We start from the raw sequence: 20,562 nt of genomic DNA, 5'->3' as shown, positions 1-20,562 counted from the left end.
TTGGTTTAAGAACTCAGTTTGGAGCAAGAGCAGCTGATGTGTGCAGCAGTCGAGCCCTATTTTGGGAGACTCAATGCCTGCAATTAGATTAATAATCAGAATAAAACATGCAGATAATGGATGCTCCTCGCCCTAAATGCTAGATCTGAGGTAAAAAGTTAACAAATCCTTGTTGGCCATTCAGAAGTCATCCTACCTGCATTCTAAACTCAGCTCTCTTATTTACTTATCTTGGATGAATTGTCTAAATTTACCATGACCCAGTCTCCCCTCTGGTAAACTGAAAAAATGGGGACATTGACTAGATTAATGGTTCCTGTGGCTTTTTAAAGTCAGAGACCTATTTGAGAATGAGGTGAAAACTATGAATCAAAAAGAATAAAGCATTACAGTTAGTAAAAGATGTGCAAGATTTATATAGTGAAAACTATCAAAATGTAGTTTGAAGTGATGCTCTTTCCAAGCCAGTTTCAGCCTTAAGAAATTGGCATCTCCCGCTTCCTATGTCTTAGAACATTTATTCTTAGAACCCATCCACCATGCTGTGAGGAAGCACAACCTATCCCACAACCTATCCACGTAAAGAAGAGCCAAGGCCTCCCGGCCACAGTCTCATTTGAGCTCCTGGCCAATGGCCAGACCCAAACTTGACAGATATATAAATGAGCTATATTGGAAATTGGATCCAGGCCCAGCTAAGCTGCCCCAGCTGATGACTCCTGAAGAGATATGAACTGTCAGAGCCAATCCCTAACCAACCTGCACATCTGTGACCCAAAGAGATGATTGTCATTATTTTAAGTTGCTAAGTTGGGGGGGGGGGGTAGCTTGTTATGCAGCAACAGATAACTGGAACACTTAATAAATGTTGGTTTAATTAAATTGAGCTCAATAAAAGACTTACCTTAACCCCAAAAGCTTTCAAGTAAAACATTTCTATTGGCTTTAGGCCCATTTGAGTTTTGACAAATTTTGGACTTCCCCAAACTTGGATATGGATGGTTATCTGAAAATGGTTCTTCTTTTGGCAAACAAAAGCTTCATCTGCTGGCGAAAAATTAAATCCTTTGTCTGTGACAACTCGATAGCCTAAATCAGGTCTATGAAAAGAGGAATCAAGAATCTAATTTAACAAACATTTTCTACACATCTTCTTTCATTAAGTACATTAATAGTAAAAAATAAAATATTAATAGTATAAACATTTCAAGAAAATATATTGTGGAAGGTGACCCTTGCTATATTTAATCAATTTTGTGGATTTTTTGCTGAGGAAGTGAAATGCTATTTCAAAACACAGATGGTTCTCTCACAGCATTTTATCTTCTCACAAGAAAGAAGCACAATTCTTGCCAAATGGAAACACTGTCTCCTCAGCCTGCCTTTTCCCTTTGTGCTTTCTAGAATTCTAATTGGACTCTACCATACAACAGAAAGCATAGTCTAGGAGTTGAGAAGTCACTGCATTACTCAGACCTGTGAAATATCTGGGATGAAATTCATCTTTTTCCTCCTTTAAAAAATAAGCCTCTAAATGTCATCAGCAACACCATACACAAATAGTCCCTCAGATGAGTGACTCTTCAGCCTACTGGTGGTCAGAAGGAAAAAGGAGGCTGGTCAGAATTACCAGGAATAGCTTTAAACTAGATTCACCAGAGCCAGTGTAAGAATACTGATTGCAAACCTATTTTCATCAGAGTTTGGCCATTTCCTTTTTCCCTTCCTGATCTGGTAATGGCACTGAAAACCTACTATACTGGTTACATCTACTGGGAACAGAAGTGGCAGGATGGCTAATCAGGCCCTTGCTTTATTTGTCCTATCAAATTATTTTCAATATCAGTGCTTTGTGTATCATGGGTTTAATTAGATCCCTTTAAATGTTAAGAAAAATAAAACACCCTACATGTGTAACATTATTGAGTAAAGAACAGAATATAGAAGGTGAAACCTTTTTGGTAAGTTTTTCCTATACATGTTGTAGATATGGAACAGGATTTTTAAGTCGTCAAGATTCCTAAATGTGGGGTTTTCCTCAGGAAAGAAGCTCCTTCCCAGGACCAGAAGCACAGAAGGGCAGATTTACTGCTCTGCTAGCTCTCTGCTGCTTCATGGGTCTGTGCTTTCTGGGATCTCAATTTGGATGGCTGCCATTATAATGAACAACATTGAGTTTCTACATTTTCCTCTAATTCCAGAGACAGAAAATATGAATGAGTCTCTTGGGAAAAAAGTGTTCATGTTCTTTGCAAGTTAAGCACCTTCCCAATGGATCAAGTCACTGGATCATTGATTACTCCCAAGTAGCTGATCCGTCAAAGGCTCCGCAATCAGAGTGCCCGCAGCAGCAAATCCAAGAACATTCATTGAGTGAAGGATTTGATAAAGACCACATGTCTTATGCCATCTGGGAACTTCATATTGACTCATGTTTCTAGAACTAATCGAATTTACTCATCTCACGGCTAGATGAATGAAATTGTATAGATTTTACTGCAGAGGGTAATAAGAACTGTCTTGGTTGAGAAAAAAAGGAAGTATCTTTTTGTGATCTTCCATGTTTCACTATCAAAGACTCCAAAGGAAGCAGGTAAAGTTTACAGCTCAGATAGGAACATTTAAGCCTGAAATTTAAAGACAGTCAGAAGCAGAAACTGAATCAACCAACAACACTTATGCAGTTGAAGATGATTCTGAATCTTAAACACCAAACTCTGGTTATAGAAATCTGTTTACCTAAAAATAGCAATTCTGTTCTTGATATCAAAAGTTATACATCAAGTCAACTAAACTGGCTTTTTAAAAGCTCTTTCAAAACAGGTTTTAAGTATCACTCAGAAGACAAAGTTTTTGATGAATGTTCAATCCCCTAACTGGATTGCTTTTAAGTAATTTAAGGAAACAATATTCTTGTGACAAATTAGACAAAATAATCTGGGACAAGCAATTTTCTGTCTCAATGATATGAGTAATGAAATCAAGACAACATGAAGTCTAATGTAGATTAACATGGTCTTTTTCTTGCACTTAAGAGAAGTGAATTACGTCTAAGCATTCAAGATAAATCTGCCTCTGTACCTTTGAGCTGATACCATCCATGTTCTCCTTTTTTTCCAGATCAGTGGAGCTTAGATTGGCTATTCAAAACTTAAAAAAAAAAAATCTACCCAAGTAAGAAGAAGGGTAAGTTGCCTCAAAAACTTGATCAAGGGTTTCATGACCTCAGTAGTCATATTTAAGATAGCACATGGAATACTCCCCCAAAATATAACCAAATGAAGGCCAAGACTCAAAACCAAGACCAGTGGACCCTTCCTTTCTTCGTCTAATTGGACACAGTGGAAAAGACACAAAGTTGTGACATTTCAATGATGCAATTAGCAATTTGCTCCTTTCTGCCTCCCATTCAACACACCAACCCCCAAAGTCTGTTTAAGTCCTTAGAATTTGTTTTAAGGAAATGATTTCTTCCTTCTAAGAGTTCCTCTGACATGAAAGTCCTAGTGATAAGTTTTGCTCTTAAAGGAGCTATATTTGAATTTGGGAAATACCAGGGAAGGCCCTCAAGTTTATAGATCAACGTTTCTCATTTCACATTATATTTATTACTTGAAAGTCCTATTCTTTAGCCATTAACATTTTTCAGTTTTTTCAAGAAGGTATTTATAATCTTGAAAATTCTAGAAGATTTACGTAGGTAAATTATACCCTAAGGAATAAAGAGAAGGTTCAGAGGATATTTAAGAGCAATAAAACATAGGTCCACATTTATTTCTTGAAACTATAATGTCATAAGATCACGATGAAACTTTTATAGTTTAAAGATATTTTGTACGGTTTCATTTCAGTCTCTAAATACAAAGCCACCACCAGCTAGGATTGTTGTCGTGTATGTTTTTGTTGTTGTTGTTGTTGTTGTCGTGTATATTGACAATGAGCTTGACATACTGATTCACAACATAGATATTGGGAGAGGGGGATGTCACCAGCTAGCAATTTAACGTGGCCCCCAAAACAGTATTCTGTGGAATTTTAAATCAGCTGCAGGCTTAAATGTTACTGATTCGGGAAATCCCTATTTTCCAGCTTTTAGTTTGAACTGGGTATATGATCTCAAAAAGATTTGCTCTCCCTCCATCATTTAGTGGGTAAATTATAATGAGTTGGGATTATAATGTGGATTCCAAAAAGCCAGAAGCCCATGCCCCAGCTACTCATTAGCTGGACTGCAAAACATAAGGAGTAAGACACACTTTCTCATTGACCCCCTTCTATTTGATCAGGGGTGGCATCAAAGCCCAAATATTTGGATTTAGTCTTGAGAGTTAGCACTGCCTTTCTTCCCTCACTCTCCAGTACGCCACCAGGGGGTCCTGGACCACTTACAGTTTTTCATAATGACCATTTAATAAACTGTGCCAAGGAACACTTTGGTATGGCTGCCACTTCAGAGTAGGAGAACACTGGTCCACAGGCATCACGTTCAGCCCCTCACTGTCGTAGTCTTGCACTTCACTGCTGTGACTCCTACTTGTCACTGCAAAGAAATCGGTGTTAAAAAAAAATTTAAAAAAAAAAAAAAAAGAAATCAGTGTTAGATCCTTCTTCCAAGGCTGTTTTTCCTGGACTCACAGACAGTTGCATGGAGCAAATGAACTGGCCGCGTATGAGGAAGAGTGACCATGTAGAAAGTGACAAGTGTTGGGAGGCAGGAGACATGTGGCTAGCCTTGTTTCCTCATCTGTAACAAGAGCAGTTTGGGGTCAGTGATCTCTATGATGCCATCATGAGTACTTGGTGGAAACTCTGCCCTCAGTATCTATCTACTCTACTTCCTGCACAGCATCTCCCCTCTTCCAGTCAACGTGGTTCCAGTGGAGTCCACTCCCAGCCGGAGGAGGGTACGGGGGCCCAGGCTGGACCAGTTAAAGTACAGCATTCACTACTTGCATGGATAACTGCGTCAGGTAGACTCATGGCCCAAGCCAATCCAAGCAGAGTGGACCTCAGCCCTTCAGGGGACACGGGTTCCAAGATGCTGACTCTTTGCTATGAGCTTTAAACCCATGAGATCACAGCCCCAAGAGCTGCTGGCACCATTTTGGTATGTGAAGGAAAAGCCTGTCTGGGACCGTAGCCCACACAGCAGAAGGCAGGGTTGAGAATGAAGGGCACCCAGTTCTGATGTCGTGATTGGAGTTCTGGGATCCAATTCTAAACTCTTGGGTTACAGGAGCCAAGGAATCCTCCAGTTTTGTTTTTTGTTTGTTTTTTGCTTAAGGCACTTTGAGGTTTTGGGGATTTTGTCCTTTGTTTCTTTGTTTTTGTTCATTGCAACCACTACATCTAATCCGTTACAGGTCCCTTGTGGCACTAGCTTTCTGAACTTAGATGAGCTATTTATTCACTTAGGGTCTTACTTCCCTCAACAGCAAAAACAGAAATTAAAGCAGATGTCTTGCCCATCTTGCAACGTTATACAAGCAGAGAGACTATCATAGTACAAGTGAAAGCGCTTCCAGAAGCTAAAGCCAAGATAAAGTGACAGAAAGGGTCGAAAGTATGTAGTATTGACAATACTAAATTGCTATTTTCACATGTTAAAATAACAGCAATTTCACAGGCGCAAGCTACTATTTTTGCATAATCCTTGCAAATTGTCTTAATTTGAGTATGCCTCCAGACCGTGTGATTCACCCTTGGATAATCTTGGTGTAAATTCTATTGGTATGTTTTCTGTTTCTCTTTTAATCCCCCTCCAATCACTCATGCCTGACTTCAGGAGTGAGAGGGAAATAGTGGGTGTTCGTAAGCTCAGGTGCAGGCTGTAAGCACCAACACAGAAGTGTGACATGAGTTCCTGTGGAGCGTGCCCTGAGCCCACGGGTTGGTAAATGCTGGGTTGGCTTTCGCCCTCCCAACTTCCTTTCTTTACACTTGCACTGAGGACTTCCTCAAATGAATAAGTAACACAGCTGTTGCAGGTTGTCTTTGGTCTCAAATGTCATAGAAAATAGGCTTATGGGGGTATCTCTCTATTACATGTCACCTAAGGAAAACAACTTTTTTTTTTTTTCAGTTTTTGTAAACAACCATTTTGAAATGATTTTGCAAAATCATGAAAACCGTTTTCCTGGCTTGGACTGTAGAAGGTCAGCAGCGCAAGGACCTCTCTTCAGGCTGTCACTCCTCCAAAAGTTACCAGACCTAAAAACTTTTCAAAACACACACACACATACACATACACACACACAAACACCTTCCAGGGTTCTCCTGCTTAGACAAAATCCCGAGAAAGGAAGACACTATCCTCCCATCTTTTCTTCCTCTGTCCTCCAGCGGAAAAAGAGGCTAAAAGAAGTTCAAGAGCTTGGAGTCTGGAATCCGACGGGCCTGGGCCTGAGTCACAACTCCACACTCACCAGATGTACAATCCAGGCAAATGGTTTCAGGTCTCTGGGCTTCAGGTTCTTCATCTACAAAACGGGAGTAACAGCCTCCCGGGGCTGCTGAAGGATTCAACGGGTTACGTCCATCCATGCTCAGCGCCTGTCTATCCCCAGTAAGGGCCTAAACGGTGGCACTTTGACTTACCAGTGGCCTGTCATCATCATCACGTGGCCTTGCTTCAGCTCAGGTGCCTCGGCTGTTTCTAAGAAGCCTTGGCCAATACTTCTGCTCTTGGCCTTCGTGAGAACTCAGTCGGAGGTGGAATAACTCACACCGAGTGCCTGAGTGACAATCACTAACTGGGGCCCTTCCTCACTCACTCGTGGTAGCAAGGTCAAGGATCGGGCCTTTCCTGCTTTTTCTCATTACAGCAGCAAAGGGATGGGGCACCGCTCCCACGGGACCGACACAGCCAGGCTTCCCCGCAGGAGGAGCTGGATGTCCGCTGGTGAGACCCCGGGCCCCAGGCCACACTGAACTTCAAGGCAAAAGCCTGAGCCTGGGTGGCTCGGTGGTTAAGCATCTGCCTTCAGCTCGGGGCATGATCCCAGGATCCGGATCGAGTCCCACATCCGGCCCCTTACAGGGAGCTTGCTTCTGTCTCTGTCTCTCTCTCTCTGTGTGTCTCTCTCAATAAATAAATAAAATCTTAAAAAAAAAAAAAAAAAAGCCTGAGCCCAATGCTGGGACCTATCACTGTTCACACTAATAAGAACATCTACTACTCTCGTGTGCTGTCTCCACCACCGCTGTCCCCAAGCGCACCCACACACTTGGCATAGCTCCTCATCAACTCTGCAAGGTAAGGATACCTTTTTGTTTTTTCAATAAGCTTTCTTGACTAAGTACAATATACATAAAAAAAGAATGTATTATTATGCGAGATCATTAGTATGCAATTTGATGCTTCCTAATAAAGTGAATTATACTGGGTAACTAGCGTTGGGCCAAGAAATAGGACATGTCCAGCCCTCTAGAAGACACTCTCGTGTCCTCTTCCAGCTACTACTTCCTCCTGCCCAAGACAAATGACTATTTTGAAATCTAATGCCATAGAGGAGTTTATAGAAATGGAATCCTATGATACATACTCTTATGTGTTGGCTTCTTTTGCCCAATATTGTGTTTATGGGATTCACTCATTGTTGTTGCAAATGGCAGTCATTTGTCATCTCTATTACTGGAGGAATGTACCACAATTTATCCCGCCTTTTTTTTTTTTTAAGATTGTATTTATTTATTCCTGAGAGACCCAGAGAGAGAGGCAGAGACACAGGGAGAGGGAGAAGCAGGCTTCCTGCAGGGAGCCCCATGCGGGACTTGATCCCGGGACCCCAGGGTCACGCCCTGAGCCGAAGGCAGATGCTCAACCACTGAGCCCCCCAGCCGTCCCTTCTCCTGCCTTTGATGGCCATTTGGGTTATTTTCAGTTCGTGGATATTATAAGTAATGCTGCTATGGATATTTTTGTGTGTCTTTTAGTGGGTGTACCTGCATATTTCTGGAAGACATATTCCTAGCAGTGGAATGACGGGGACATAGGATATGCATTAGTCCATGCAGCCAAACTGATTTACCGAGTGGTTAGGAGGTCAGGATTCCTCGTGTCATTTAACAAATGTGGAAACTGGGGTTCAAACACCTGAAATAACTTGCCCTGTGTCATGGCTGCTAAGCGGAAGAGACGGGATTCAAGCCATCCTCTTCCCTTCATGCTACACAGAGGATTTCTTGAGAACACGTAGCAGAAGAGGAATACAAGTGTGAAGGCAGCAAACTGCCCAAGTCCCCACCTGTTGGAAAAACTCATAGCTTGCATTTTTAATGTCTTTCAAAAATGTTCTTTTATACATTACTTTTAAGATAATCTAAGAAATGGGTGAAATAGAAATTATGATCCTCATTTGACAATCAAGAAAAGTCAGTCTTGGGGCACCTGGGTGGCTCAGTTCATTAAGTGGCTGACTCCTGGTTTCAGCTCAGGTGGTGACCTCAGGGTCCTGAGATCCAGCCCCTCAATGAGGAGGCTTCTGCTTGTCCCTCTCCGTCTTCCTTCTGCCCAAGCCCCACCCTGCTTTCACTTGCGTGTGCTCACTCTCTCAATTTCTCCCAAATAAATAAATCTTTAAAAAAAAAAAAAAAAAAAAGAGTCAGTCTCAGAAAGTCCCCAGCTGCTGAGGAGATGAGCAGATACTTTTTCTGATTCCAAAGTGTGAACTCAGCCAGTGCACCTCTCCTGGGGGCCAAAGGCCACCACTCTGGGGCTGAAAAACCCTTTCATATTTGAGGTTCAAACCGTATGAGTCCATGAACTCTCTTATAATTGGGGTTCGGATCAGAGGGAAGCGGGAACCCTCTCATATATGGGGTCTAGACCATGTGGGGCTGGAAACCGCTAGAAGGAGCCTGCCCACCAGCTATTTTCTCTCTAAGCAAGATGTTACATCTGCCCACAGCAACCCAGTGAGTCCACATTGTGAGCCTATAAATGGGACTCTTGGAACCCTTGGACAAAGTGAACTGCTTGGGCGAAGGTCACCAGAAAAGCCTTATTGATTGATTTAGAACATCTCCTCCCACCGAAATCCCTGCCCAATAAAAACTAGCATGAGCTCCTCCTTCCTGCTCTCCTGTCCTTGTAAAAAAAACCTTGCCCTCCGCCACAACAAATAGGAGTTCCCTACTAGAAGACTTCGGCAGAAAATGTAAACTGTGATGAAAACACAGCATTCGGATTTTTGCCTCCTTCCACCCCCACCCCAGGAACCTGTTCATTTACATTCTGGAACCATTGTCTGGAGGCAATGATCTTTCATGGGCTTTTCAGTGACCTCTGTCCGAATAAGGACCGAAACAAGGAATTCAAAATTTCCTATCTGTTGAGACATTTTGGATCCTCTTCCATGACTTTCTCTGGAGATGGTGAAAAAAAAAAAAAAATCAATGTCCTCTCCAAGAGGCAGGCAGCAGAAAATCATCGCAGGATGGAGCCGAACCCTGCAACGGCCAGGACGATTTGGGCAGCAATCTGGTTTGATGGGGAAAGGCTAGGAAGGTTTGGGTGGCTTGCTGGGTTCTCTCCGTGGGCCGCTGCCTCTGTGGGAGGCGAACAGATGGGTCCCTCGTCTGGCTGGGAACTTACTCAGCCTTTTGTGTTTGAGAATCACAAAGAAGCTGCAGGCTAGATGTAAGGATCCTGGAGGAGACTCAGAGGAAGTTCGCAGAGGAAGGTGGACCGTGAGCTCCAAATTATCCAGAAAGGAGACTTTCATTAGCATTTTGTGGCTCAAGGGTTGAAAAAGGAAAACCAAGCAACTGCTGGCCAGGCTGGATCCATGCGAAAGAAAAGGAGGCAGGGAGAGGTCTGGTTCTTGCAAGGGCCGGATGCCCAGTGCGCGTGTGCCCCAGCACTCCCGGGGGGCGGCCCGTGTGGGCCTTGGCGGAGCTGGATCCCTGAAAGGACAGTGGGCTGCACAAGCGCAGGGGACCGGTTCTAATCCTTGGCCTTGAAAGACAAGGGCAGCAACTCAAGCAGTTGAGGAAGCCACCTGCATCACCCTTCAGGGTAGTAGAAACCCCTGGAGTTGGGGACAGGAGGAGGAAAGAATGCTCCAGGACAGAAGTGTGTAACCTCCTGCCAAGCTGATGCATGGGAATAAAAGGGATGTACCCTAAGTCTGGGCGCCCATTCACGGGGCCTGCATCTGATTATTCACAGCAGCTGATAGAAGACGCGCGGGGGCTTATCCTTTTGCCTGGTAAGTGCCGCCGCGTGTATTCTCAAAGGTTAAGGCTTTGGACCCCGAAACTCCAATTTGTTCACAACTTGAAGAGGTCTCTAAGCTCAAAACATGATGCGTCATCGGTTATATAAGACCAAAGATAAGGTCGTCTGACCCCTTGGGCATCCTATGATTCTGCTGAAGACTTGATCTTCCGGCCGAAGGAACTGGTCCTACAGAATCTGAAAGATCGACTTGGAACCCGCTAACTTGGAAGTGAGTCCTAGGGGAACTCAAGTCTCTCAGTGGTTCCTGCTCCACTTTGGAGAAACTCTCCGAAGTCGGCTTCTCAGAGTACCTGCTGCGGGCCCGCAGGCCTGGGAGCCCCCAGGAGCTCGTCGGGGCCCCAGAATCTCGGACCCCGCCTCAGGCTGCAGGTTCAACGTCATCTCAGGTTCAATCAAAACCGCATTTTACCAAGATCCCTATTAAAGTTGAGAAGGGTTGCAACGCACCAAGCAACAGCACACCGGCAGGCTGCAGAACGTGCTGCCACCTTGCACGCTGCCACCTGCCCGGAGCCTGTGTCCTCCCAGACACACCGCCCCGAGATCCAGGGGATGGCCATTTGGCCTCCACCAGAGAGAGGGAGAGGGAGAGAATGCGGCATCTCTCCCCAGGAGCCCCCGCGTGACCCCACCTAGCACAGCCGGTAACCGGGGTTAGGAGGAAAGGAGGAAACCCCCGGGGACTAACCCCTGGCTGAAGGGTGAACGCGGGGACAGGCCGCGGGTTGGCTCACCTGCTCGGGCATGCTGGGCCCACACCTGGCAGTCCCCGGGGTCCTCATGCTGGGCCCACACCTGGCAGTCCCCAGGGTCCTGGTGCTGGGCCCACACCTGGCAGTCCCCAGGGTCCTCCAGCACCTCTGTGCACTTTCTCTTCTTGGTTGGTGGAAACGAGGTTCTAAAATCAAGAACCCAAAACGAAGGTTAAGAGTTTCCGCTCTCCAGGTTGCAGCACATCAGATTCAATATTCCAGGCGTCTGCTCCTGGCCTTCTCAAGGCTGATTCTGGTGAGGCACACGGGGGCTCAGCCGTTGGGCCTGTGGCCCAGGGCGTGACCCCAGGGCACGGGATTGAGTCCTGTGTCGGGCTCCCCGCAGGGAGCCTGCTTCTCCCTCTGCCTGTGTCTCTGCCTCTCTGTGTGTCTCTCGTGAATAAATAAATAAAATATTTTTTAAAAAAGACTAATTCTGGTTGGTTACGACTGCTCGAGCCCTGCTGGTCTGCAATAGGACAAGATCCTAGCTCAGCATCCCTCCTAGTCTGAAACTTAGTTTTCCAATATCCTGTAGAGCTGAGGTTCAGCTACTTGAAAAATAAGCTCTGACCACATTTGCGCAGGGCCCACTGAGGCAGAGAAGATATGGACCTAAGGTATAGCCCGATAGGTGCACATTTTATGCCTGAAATTTTTTCTTCACGTGGAATTTCAGCACAATTTTTGAGGACCTTTACTCTTTTTGCCATTCTTTAGGTTTAGAAGGAGGAAGGGAGGAGAAAAGAAGGGGAAGGAAGGGGGGGAATGTTAATGTTCGTCGGCAGGGAAGGCAGGGAAGCCGCGGAGTCTGCCCGGCTCTCAGGCCCCCTCTGTATCCGACGGTGAGGGTGAGGTTTTGGGGTCGGGGCGGCTGAACCCAAGGACCGTCCTAGGCCGGCGCCGGGCCGCGTCCGATCTCTGCGCCACCAGCGCCACCTGCTGGAGAGGCCGCCACGGCTCGCGCTTCCGAGCGGCCGGGGGGGACCGCGAGGGCTGCGGGGGTGGGGGGGTCCGGGAGGGCTGCGGGCTGCGGGGGGCCAGGAGGGCTGCGGGGGTCGGAGAGGGCTGGGGGTGGGTAGCGGGGCCCGGGAGGGCTGCGGGGGGCCGGAGGGCTGGGGGGGACCGCGAGGGCTGGGGGTGGGTAGCGGGGCCCGGGAGGGCTGCGGGCTGCGGGGGGACCGCGAGGGCTGGGGGGTCCGCGAGGGCTGGGGGGTTGGGGGGGCCCGGAGGGCTGGGGCCGCTGGGAGCGTCGTGCTCACTAAGTACCGGGGCGGCTGGCGGGGGCGCTGCTGCGGGCGGGCCGGGCCGATCCCCAGGTGGACGCACACGCCGCGGGCGGGCGGGGCCGGGCGCCGACAGGTGTCCTCGAGGCAGGTGAGGAGGCCGCGGCGCAGGGGGCCCGAGCTGCTCGGCCGCAGGTGCGCGGGGGGCGGCGCAGGCGGGGCCGCGGCGGGGCTCCTCCGGCCCGAGGGCGTCGCGGGGGCGCAGCACGCACCTGGGGGCACAGGCGGGTGACGGGCCGCTCCTGACCCGTGACCCGCGGGGCGGGCGCCGCAGGGGCTGCAGGGGCCGCTCACCTTTGGCGTCGGGAGGAGAACTGGAGTCTGACGCCGAGTAGGGCGGGGTGTCCGGGAGCTGCGGCTGCCTGGGGAGGGGAGACAGACGGGGCTGGGGCCGGGCCGGGGCCGGGCCGGGGCCGGGGCCGGGGCCTGTCCTGCCGCCTCTGCCACCGAGGGAGGCAGCCCTGGGACAGCCCGCCCGCCCACCCCCTGGGCCTGGTGTCAGGTGTGAAGGAGATGGGCCCCCGAGCCGGACAGAACCGGGTTGGGGTCCCAGCTCCCCCACTTCGGAGCTGTGTATCCACGAACAAGGCCCCAGTCCCTCCAGGCCCCCGTTTCCTCCCCTACAATCTGGGAATAACCATCATGCCTTCCTCCTAGTGGCCTCGTGAGAATTAAATGAGATACTGGGTATAAAACCCATCACATAGTGAGTGCCCCCAATCGGAGTGTGTGCTCAATTACAGTTTATGTATAGTTTATTTATTGTAGTTTAATTCGCACTGTTGTTGCTTCTTAACATTCTCCAAGCACTCACACCAGAGAGATGGTTGTGCATACTCTTCCAGCTAAAGCCCTATAAAATGTCACCACTAAAGCAATGGTGTTCCATCTGCACCCTGGGAAATCCCAAAGCTCTTGGAAAAGAGCAACGTGGCTTTACAAAAGAAAAGAAAAACTAAATGTCGGGAGGGGGGAGGAATTCATAACTTTTTCTGTTTTATATATTGAGGTACAAGTAAAATTTCATTTAAGAAAAGAAATAAGTACCACCGCTAAAAAAAAGTGTGAAATTTTCCATTCCAATAAAACCTACAGGTTCCGTATGGCTCAGAAACTCCGTGATTCTAAGGCATTCATAAGCACCACCACCCTCCACTTGATTCTCCTGCGAGAGCTATCCTGTCTTTCGTGGCTGATTAAGATTTTAACCTCATACAGTGAAAAGTCTGTTTTTAGTGTTTAACTAGAAAAGTTAAGTTTTCTCCTCATGTTAATACTTTATAATTTATTTGCTCTTTATGAATAAAGGAAGAGAACACCTTCCTCCAAAAATGCCACCGTCCTCCAAAAACACCACCAAAAATGAAAGCAAAGGAGTAAAGAAAGAAGCACAAACACAAAAGGACACGGAGTACATAAACAGAGAGCACAACAGACTTTATTTTAGTGACACTGCAGCAACAAGTAGGATGGATGGTAACTGAATTAGCGGAATGGAAAAAGCAACAACAAGACTGGAGAGGGCAAAAGGGACACAGCCAACAAGAAATTATCCAATTTTAATACAAGAAAAGCCCAAGGTATTGAAGCTACCAGAACCTCTGAATTCAGGACTAAGTTAGAGCTGAAAACAAAACCATCAGTTGAAAGTTTGATTAAGGAATGGCTGGACCCTTACACTAGCTTCCCCAATCTGTACATCCAACTACCTCCATCACCCCAATAGAAGTTGGAAAGGCTTACTCTCTGGAGAAACAGATCCCAGGGAGATTGTAAAGCAACTGAGTTAAAAATGGAAGGATTCATTAAAAGTCTAAATGCTGTATCCTGAGACTCTTTTTCAACCTGACTTTGCAGGCATCCAAGCAGACTTCCTATGGTTAGAAATTGCAAGACTGTTCCCCAGAAAAATGGAATGTCCTCAAGGGAAAAAATAATATTTTGAAGTTACCCCCCACAAAATGGCCAGTGCCTGCTTAATCACTCTACAATGAAACTCATCCTTTGAGAATAATGGCTTGCACACAGGAACAAAAGATGAGGGACCAGACATTTCCAGAAACCCTTGATATCAAAGACAAAGAACAACTAGATAAAGAAGGGATGCAAAAATCCCCACAAAGAGCCCTTCTGCTTCTCATATGAGTAGTAAGCTCCTACCAGATTTGACCTTTTCATAGATAAAAACTGCGAACTCTGGAAAATTAAAAAAAAAAAAAATCTGCCTAAAAATACTGGAAAGCAGACAAAACCAAGATGATTCTGGGGGGACATTGAAAACCTGGATGAAGGTAATAGCATAAGGTTAGTTACCCGTTAACAGCTTTTAGGTTTAGGGCCAGTTGAAGGCAGAACCACAGAACAGCTAAAACTCCATTAGAAACACACAAACTTTCTGACTTAAAGAGCCAGAGAATAGAATTTGGGACAAACAGCTGCTTAAAGTGAAAGAGGAATCTTGGGAAAAAGAGATTCAGAAAGGTGAACCCAAAATTCTGTGTATAATTTCTGGCCAAGAGTCTGTCTAACTCTGGAGTCATCAACAACAGTGGGCTGACTGCATACTGTCCAACCAAAAAAACCCAAAAAACAAAAAACAAAAGAGCAAAATGAACAAACAAATGAAACAAAACTATAATTTGAGACAGAGTTTATAATTTGAGCTTAATGAAAGTTACTGCCTGGCAAAACAAAAGTATATATACTTTTCAGAGGAATGTAAAAAAAAACCCAGACATTCACAATATCCAGAATACAATTGAGGATTACTCAACGAATGAAGAAGCAGGAAAATATGGCCTTGCCTTAAGGAAAAGAACAATTAGTGGACACCAATCCAGAGACGATCCAAATATTGGATTAATAAATAAACCTGATTTAGCAGCAGCTATTATAAAAACAGCTGTTATAAGTAAGCCTAATGGAGTAGACAATAATGTGTTTGTAAAAAATAAATAAAAAATAAAAAAATCTCAGCAAAGAAATAGAAACTTAAAAAGAACAAAATGGAAATTCTAGAATTGAAAAAAATTAGAAATAACAATAAAAATAGAAAATGAAAAAATCATTGGGTGGTTTAATGTAAGAACTTGAAGACAAATCAATAGACATAATCCAAACTAAAGAACAGAGAGGAAGAAATAAATATAAAAAAGAGGGAGAGAAAAAGAGATTCATGAACTGTGGTGGAGAGAATGTAACAGAAAAGTAATTAAAGATATAATGACCAAAACCTTTCCAAATTTAATTAAAAAACATAAGTTTATGGGTTCAAGAAGCTTAGCTAATTCTAAGCAAGATAGATCTAGAAAACACACACACACACACACACACACACACACACACACCCCTAGGTCATCAAATCAGCAAAAATAAAGAGATATCTCAAAAGCAACCAGAGAAAAACAACATATTACATGTAGGATAATAGTAATTAAAATGACCAATGACTTCTCATGAAAATCTCCAGAGGTGAGAAGACAGTGCAACAATATGTTTAAAGTGCTAGCAAAAACCAAAACTGCCAATCTAGAATTTCATATCTGATGAAGATATCTTCTAAGAATAAAAGCAAAATAAAGATACTGTCAGATTTTAAAAAAAATTTAGGAGACCATAAACATAAACATGCACAATAAGAAATATTAAAGACATTATTTAGGCTAATGGAAAATGATATCAGATGGAAACTTGAAACTTTAGGAAGGAATGTAGAGAATAAAAAATTATATATCTGAAAGCAAATACGTTTTTTTCTTAATTTCTTTAAATTTTTCTTAATTTCTTTAAAATACATAAGACTGTTTAAGGCAAAAATTGTGACATTATCTTGTAGCATTTATAATGTATGAAGAGGTAATATTTATGACATACTTATGACAAACTTATGACATAATACTTATGACAGCTTTTGGCTCAGGGTATGATCCCAGGGTCTTAAAAAAGGTTAAATCTTAAAAAAAAAATCTTTAAAAAAAAAAGGTTAAATGATGCTAAGAAGTATAGTGGAAGTCAACAGATAAAATGGAATTTTAAAATTATTCAAATAATACAAAATAGAGTAAAAAAGGAATTGCACAGAAATAAGAAATAGAAGGGATAAAAAGAAGACAAATAATATAATGGCTTAATTAAATACCTTATCAATAACTACATTAAATGTCAATGGACTAAAAACTCTAATATAAGGCAGCGATTATAAGAATGGATTTTTAAAAACCAAGACCAACGGTACATTGCCTGTAAGAAACAGTCTATAATATAATATAATAAACAAGTCTTTAAAGACTCAGATAAGGTGAAAACTAATGGAGAAAAAAAGGTGTGAGAAGTGAGAAGTAATTTCATGAATAACAGGTAAAACAGACTTCAAAATAATATTATTAAAAATAAAGAGGCTCATTCTATAATAATAACAGTCCCTTCACTAAGAAGACATAGCAGGGCAGCCCTGGTGGCCCAGCGGTTTAGCGCTGCCTTCAGCCCAGGGCATGATCCTGGAAACCCGGGATCGAGTCCCACGTCGGGCTCCCTGCATGGAGCCTGCTTCTCCCTCTGCCTGTGTCTCTGCCTCTCTCTCAATCTGTCTCTCATGAATAAATAAAATCTTAAAAAAAAAAAAGGAAGGCATAGCAATCATGATGGTTTATTGTTTACATATGTAATAACAGAACTTCAAAATACATGAAGCAGAATGACAGAAGTAAATAATTGTATGATCATAGTTGGAGATTTTAATTAACATCCCTCTCTCCTCAACTGATAGAACCAAAAAATCAGGAATGACAGAGACCATCTGAGAAATCTCTTTAACAAGAAAAGGAACCGATGTGTTTCAATACTGAGAGGAATTTCCCCTTCAGAGAATTTGTGGGAAGACTTAATGATAGATTCAAGGCAAAGAAAATCATGGAAAGAAGGCTCTGGTTCAAGAAAAACAAAAAGTTCAAGAAAATGTAATCCTAATAAATTATATGTGAGTACATAGTAATAATAATAATGTAAGCCCTGGATACTGACCTAACCAAAAATTTAATATAACTGTATGATATTGAGAGGCTGGTGCTAGAAGTGGGTCTCAGATGTGGTAAAAGAAAGTTAAATCCTCCCTGAAGACGATATGAAGTTCTCAAACCATCTCAAGTAAGAACAGCAATATAAAACACCATTTAAATATAAAATGGGAGGTGGGCACTTGATGGGATGAGCGCTGGGTGTTATTCTATATGTTGGCAAATTGAACACCAATAAAAAATAAATTTATAAAAAAAGATATATATAGAGTGAGAGACATATCTAAAAGAGTTGGAAAGTATCTGTCTCTGGGAGAGGCAAACTGAGGGAAATGGAGAAGACTGGGGCAGAGGATGGCTGGTCTTCTTCATAAGCCAGATACACACAGTACCATCTGCACATGTATCACTCTCATAGGTTGACAAATTGTATTTTGTGATTGACTCTGCGATCGCACAATTACACATTCAAGATTCTAGGCAGTTGTTTAACTTTACATTATTGGCACCACTGGAATTCAGTAATGTTAATAAAAACTAAAAATCACAAATAAATGATCAATTTGCTTGAGAAATATGGCATGGCATATCATATATAGGAATGCACGCACAGAGAATCCAACGTCCCTTTGTTGAGGGGCAGCAACATGTGGTGATGGTTTCAAAATGAAGATTTTGACATTTTCTTTAAAGATTTACTTATTTATTTTAGAGAGAGGGAGAGTGTACGAGGAGGGGGAGGGGCTGAGGGAGAGGGAGAGGAATCCTCAAGCAGACTCCCTGTTGAGCACAGAGCCCAACATCGGGCTTGATCCCAGGACACTGAGATCATGACCTGAGCTGAAACAGAGTCAGACACTTCACCAACTGAGCCATCCAGGCACCCCAAGATTTTGAAATCTTCAATGCTTTCCTTGCAGTCTACTCTCCCTTACAAAACTCACCATAGCTACTCCTTTATGCCATTGCATTCCATGCTCAATGTATTTTATAGTGTTGAGAGAAATGTTGTAGTTCTTTTCAGAGAATTTGAAGGAAGAATTAGTGATGGATACCTTTGAAACTGAGCAACTTGTTAAGACAAAGGCAATAATTAACTTTAAGAAAAACACTGTTGTTTGGGACTGTTGATGAGGCGCTAATCTCCTAATGAGAGACACAGGAATCACATCAGGAATCCCAGTCAGGCATATTAGACTGTTTTTGGTCTTCATGCTCTGAATCTGCCTATTATATGAAAGGGATTTGCACGAAGTGGACCTGGAAAGTAACAGAACCCTGGATCATTCCTTGAGTGGCCATTTCTGTCTCCATCTTCTGTAGGAAATAGTTGATAATCAAGAGATTCTTAGCTACTGATAAAAAACGAATAATTTGCCTTCTAAACCTCTTCTTCTCAGATATATAACTTGTGTCTGTGTTTGGGAGGATAAATGGATAAATATGGTCTCCTGAGGTTGAATGCCATGCCAACCAAAAGAGAGAATGCAAAACAGATTTTCTTTCCATCTGGTGGGACTTATATATATATAATATATCCATGACGGCTGCCTGCTGTGCCCAAAGCAGCTGGTATTTCATTCAGATTGTATTCAGGCTCGGCCAAGTTGTTGTTGAGTGCCTACTGTGTGTTCATGACTCTACTAGGCACTATGAAGGACATACAGTATTAAGACACGGGCTTCCTGGGCATACCCAGTTGGGACTACTCACAATTCAAACAGTCCAATCCAGGGACACCTGGGTGGCTCAGTGGTTGGGAGGCTGCCTTGGGCTCAGGTCATGACCCCGGGATCTGGGATCGAGCCCCACATCAGGCTCCTGTGAAGAGCCTACTTCTCCCTCTGCCTATGTCTCTCTCTCTCTTTCTCTCTCTCTCTCTCTGTGTCTCTCATGAATAAATAAATAAATCTTAAAAAAAAAAAAGGTCCAATCCCTAGTTTTCCTTGATGACTCCCCCAGTGCCTTCTTCACACACCAATTGTGCCTTCTCTAAGGCTCTATTGCACGGTGAGCTCAACTCTGCAGGTTGGTATACAGTTGATACTTAATAAATATGAATTACTGCCTTTTTTATACTACATATGGCCATAAAAGTTATATATATGTAAATTCATATATTAAAGGATGACTTTCCTGACCATCCAATCTAAAACAATAGCCTTCCCCCACCCCTCTTCCTACTGCCTTATTTTTCTTCATCTTACTTCATGACTTTATACTGTATGCCATTGCCTTTCTCTTCCCACCAGAGGGGCATGACAGCAGTAGTGTACCAAGAGTAAGGGCACGGGAGCGTCTCACCCCAGCAGCAGGCAATAAGGAAATGCACCATCTGTTGGGAATTTAAAAACAATACTTAACCCTACAAAAAAGTCAGTGTGCTTTCTTTATCACCATGCACCACCAACTCAGAGAAAAATGCCTGGGAGCCCTGCCAGGGCAGACTGCTTCCCACCGCGCTGCCCTTGGTAAACTGTTAGCAGGGACTTCATCTGTTTTGTTCGCTGTTGTACTCCAACACCCAACTATAAACATAGTTGTTATTGAAAATAATTTCTTCAATTTTTCATGTGTATGATTTATCCTCCCACGTGAACATTTGCATTAAGAACATATCTTAGGGGGTGCTTTGTGGGCTCAGTGGTTGGGCCCAGGGAGTGATCCTGGAGACCCGGGATCGAGTTCCACATCGGGCTCCCTGCGTGGAGCCTGCTTCTCCCTCTGCCTGTGTCTCTGCCTCTCTCTCTGTGTCTCTCATGAATAAATAAAATCTTAAAAAAAAAAATCTTAATACTGTGTGTGGGTGTGTCCTGCATGGTGCCCAGTGGGGAACATGTTGTAGGCAGACAATAAATACTTGATGAAGCTTAGTTAGGGTTTGTACATACCACCTGGAAGTTGGGAGGAGAAAGGGCCTTGGCAGCAATGTTGTCAATGTGTAAGATAGCCCACGAGAATAATTTCATGGCAGGACAGAGGAAGCAAGATGCCACCCCACCCCTCCAGCCCATTATTGGCAGACTGCAAGGACCCTGGGCCTCCTGCCACCACTCCCCCTGCTGCTTTAGAAATAGATAAACTACTAGGAGAACCTACTCTGGTCCAAGCACTGACTTCATCCTTTGCATGTGTTATCTCATCTAATCTCAACTACCACCATGGGGAAAGAGGCTACTATTAACTCCATTCCACAGGCAATGGAACTAAGGCTTGATAAGGCTACATAACTCACCCAAGATGATTCATCTGACAACTAATCAAGCCGG

General features: G+C 44.0%; 1 protein-coding gene across 1 annotated transcript in view; it reads right to left on the bottom strand.

Moving 5' to 3' along the window:
• MYRFL (myelin regulatory factor like) overlaps positions 1 to 20,262 on the bottom strand; it is an 83,228-nt gene extending 62,966 nt beyond the window's left edge. Inside the window, exons 1-5 of the mRNA XM_038549569.1 lie at positions 20,185 to 20,262; positions 12,576 to 12,850; positions 10,978 to 11,141; positions 4,390 to 4,540; positions 905 to 1,100 (exon numbers count right to left, since the gene is read on the bottom strand). Coding sequence (XP_038405497.1) covers positions 905 to 1,100; positions 4,390 to 4,540; positions 10,978 to 11,141; positions 12,576 to 12,850; positions 20,185 to 20,262 — 864 coding nt within the window. The remainder of the gene's footprint in view (positions 1 to 904; positions 1,101 to 4,389; positions 4,541 to 10,977; positions 11,142 to 12,575; positions 12,851 to 20,184) is intronic.
• Positions 20,263 to 20,562: the final 300 nt, after the last annotated feature.

This window comes from Canis lupus, chromosome 10, assembly GCF_011100685.1.
Source record: "Canis lupus familiaris isolate Mischka breed German Shepherd chromosome 10, alternate assembly UU_Cfam_GSD_1.0, whole genome shotgun sequence".
Classification (NCBI taxonomy): Eukaryota; Metazoa; Chordata; class Mammalia; order Carnivora; family Canidae; genus Canis; species Canis lupus.
The sequence above is the reverse complement of the archived record's forward strand: the minus strand, read 5'-3'. Positions and strand labels throughout refer to the sequence as shown.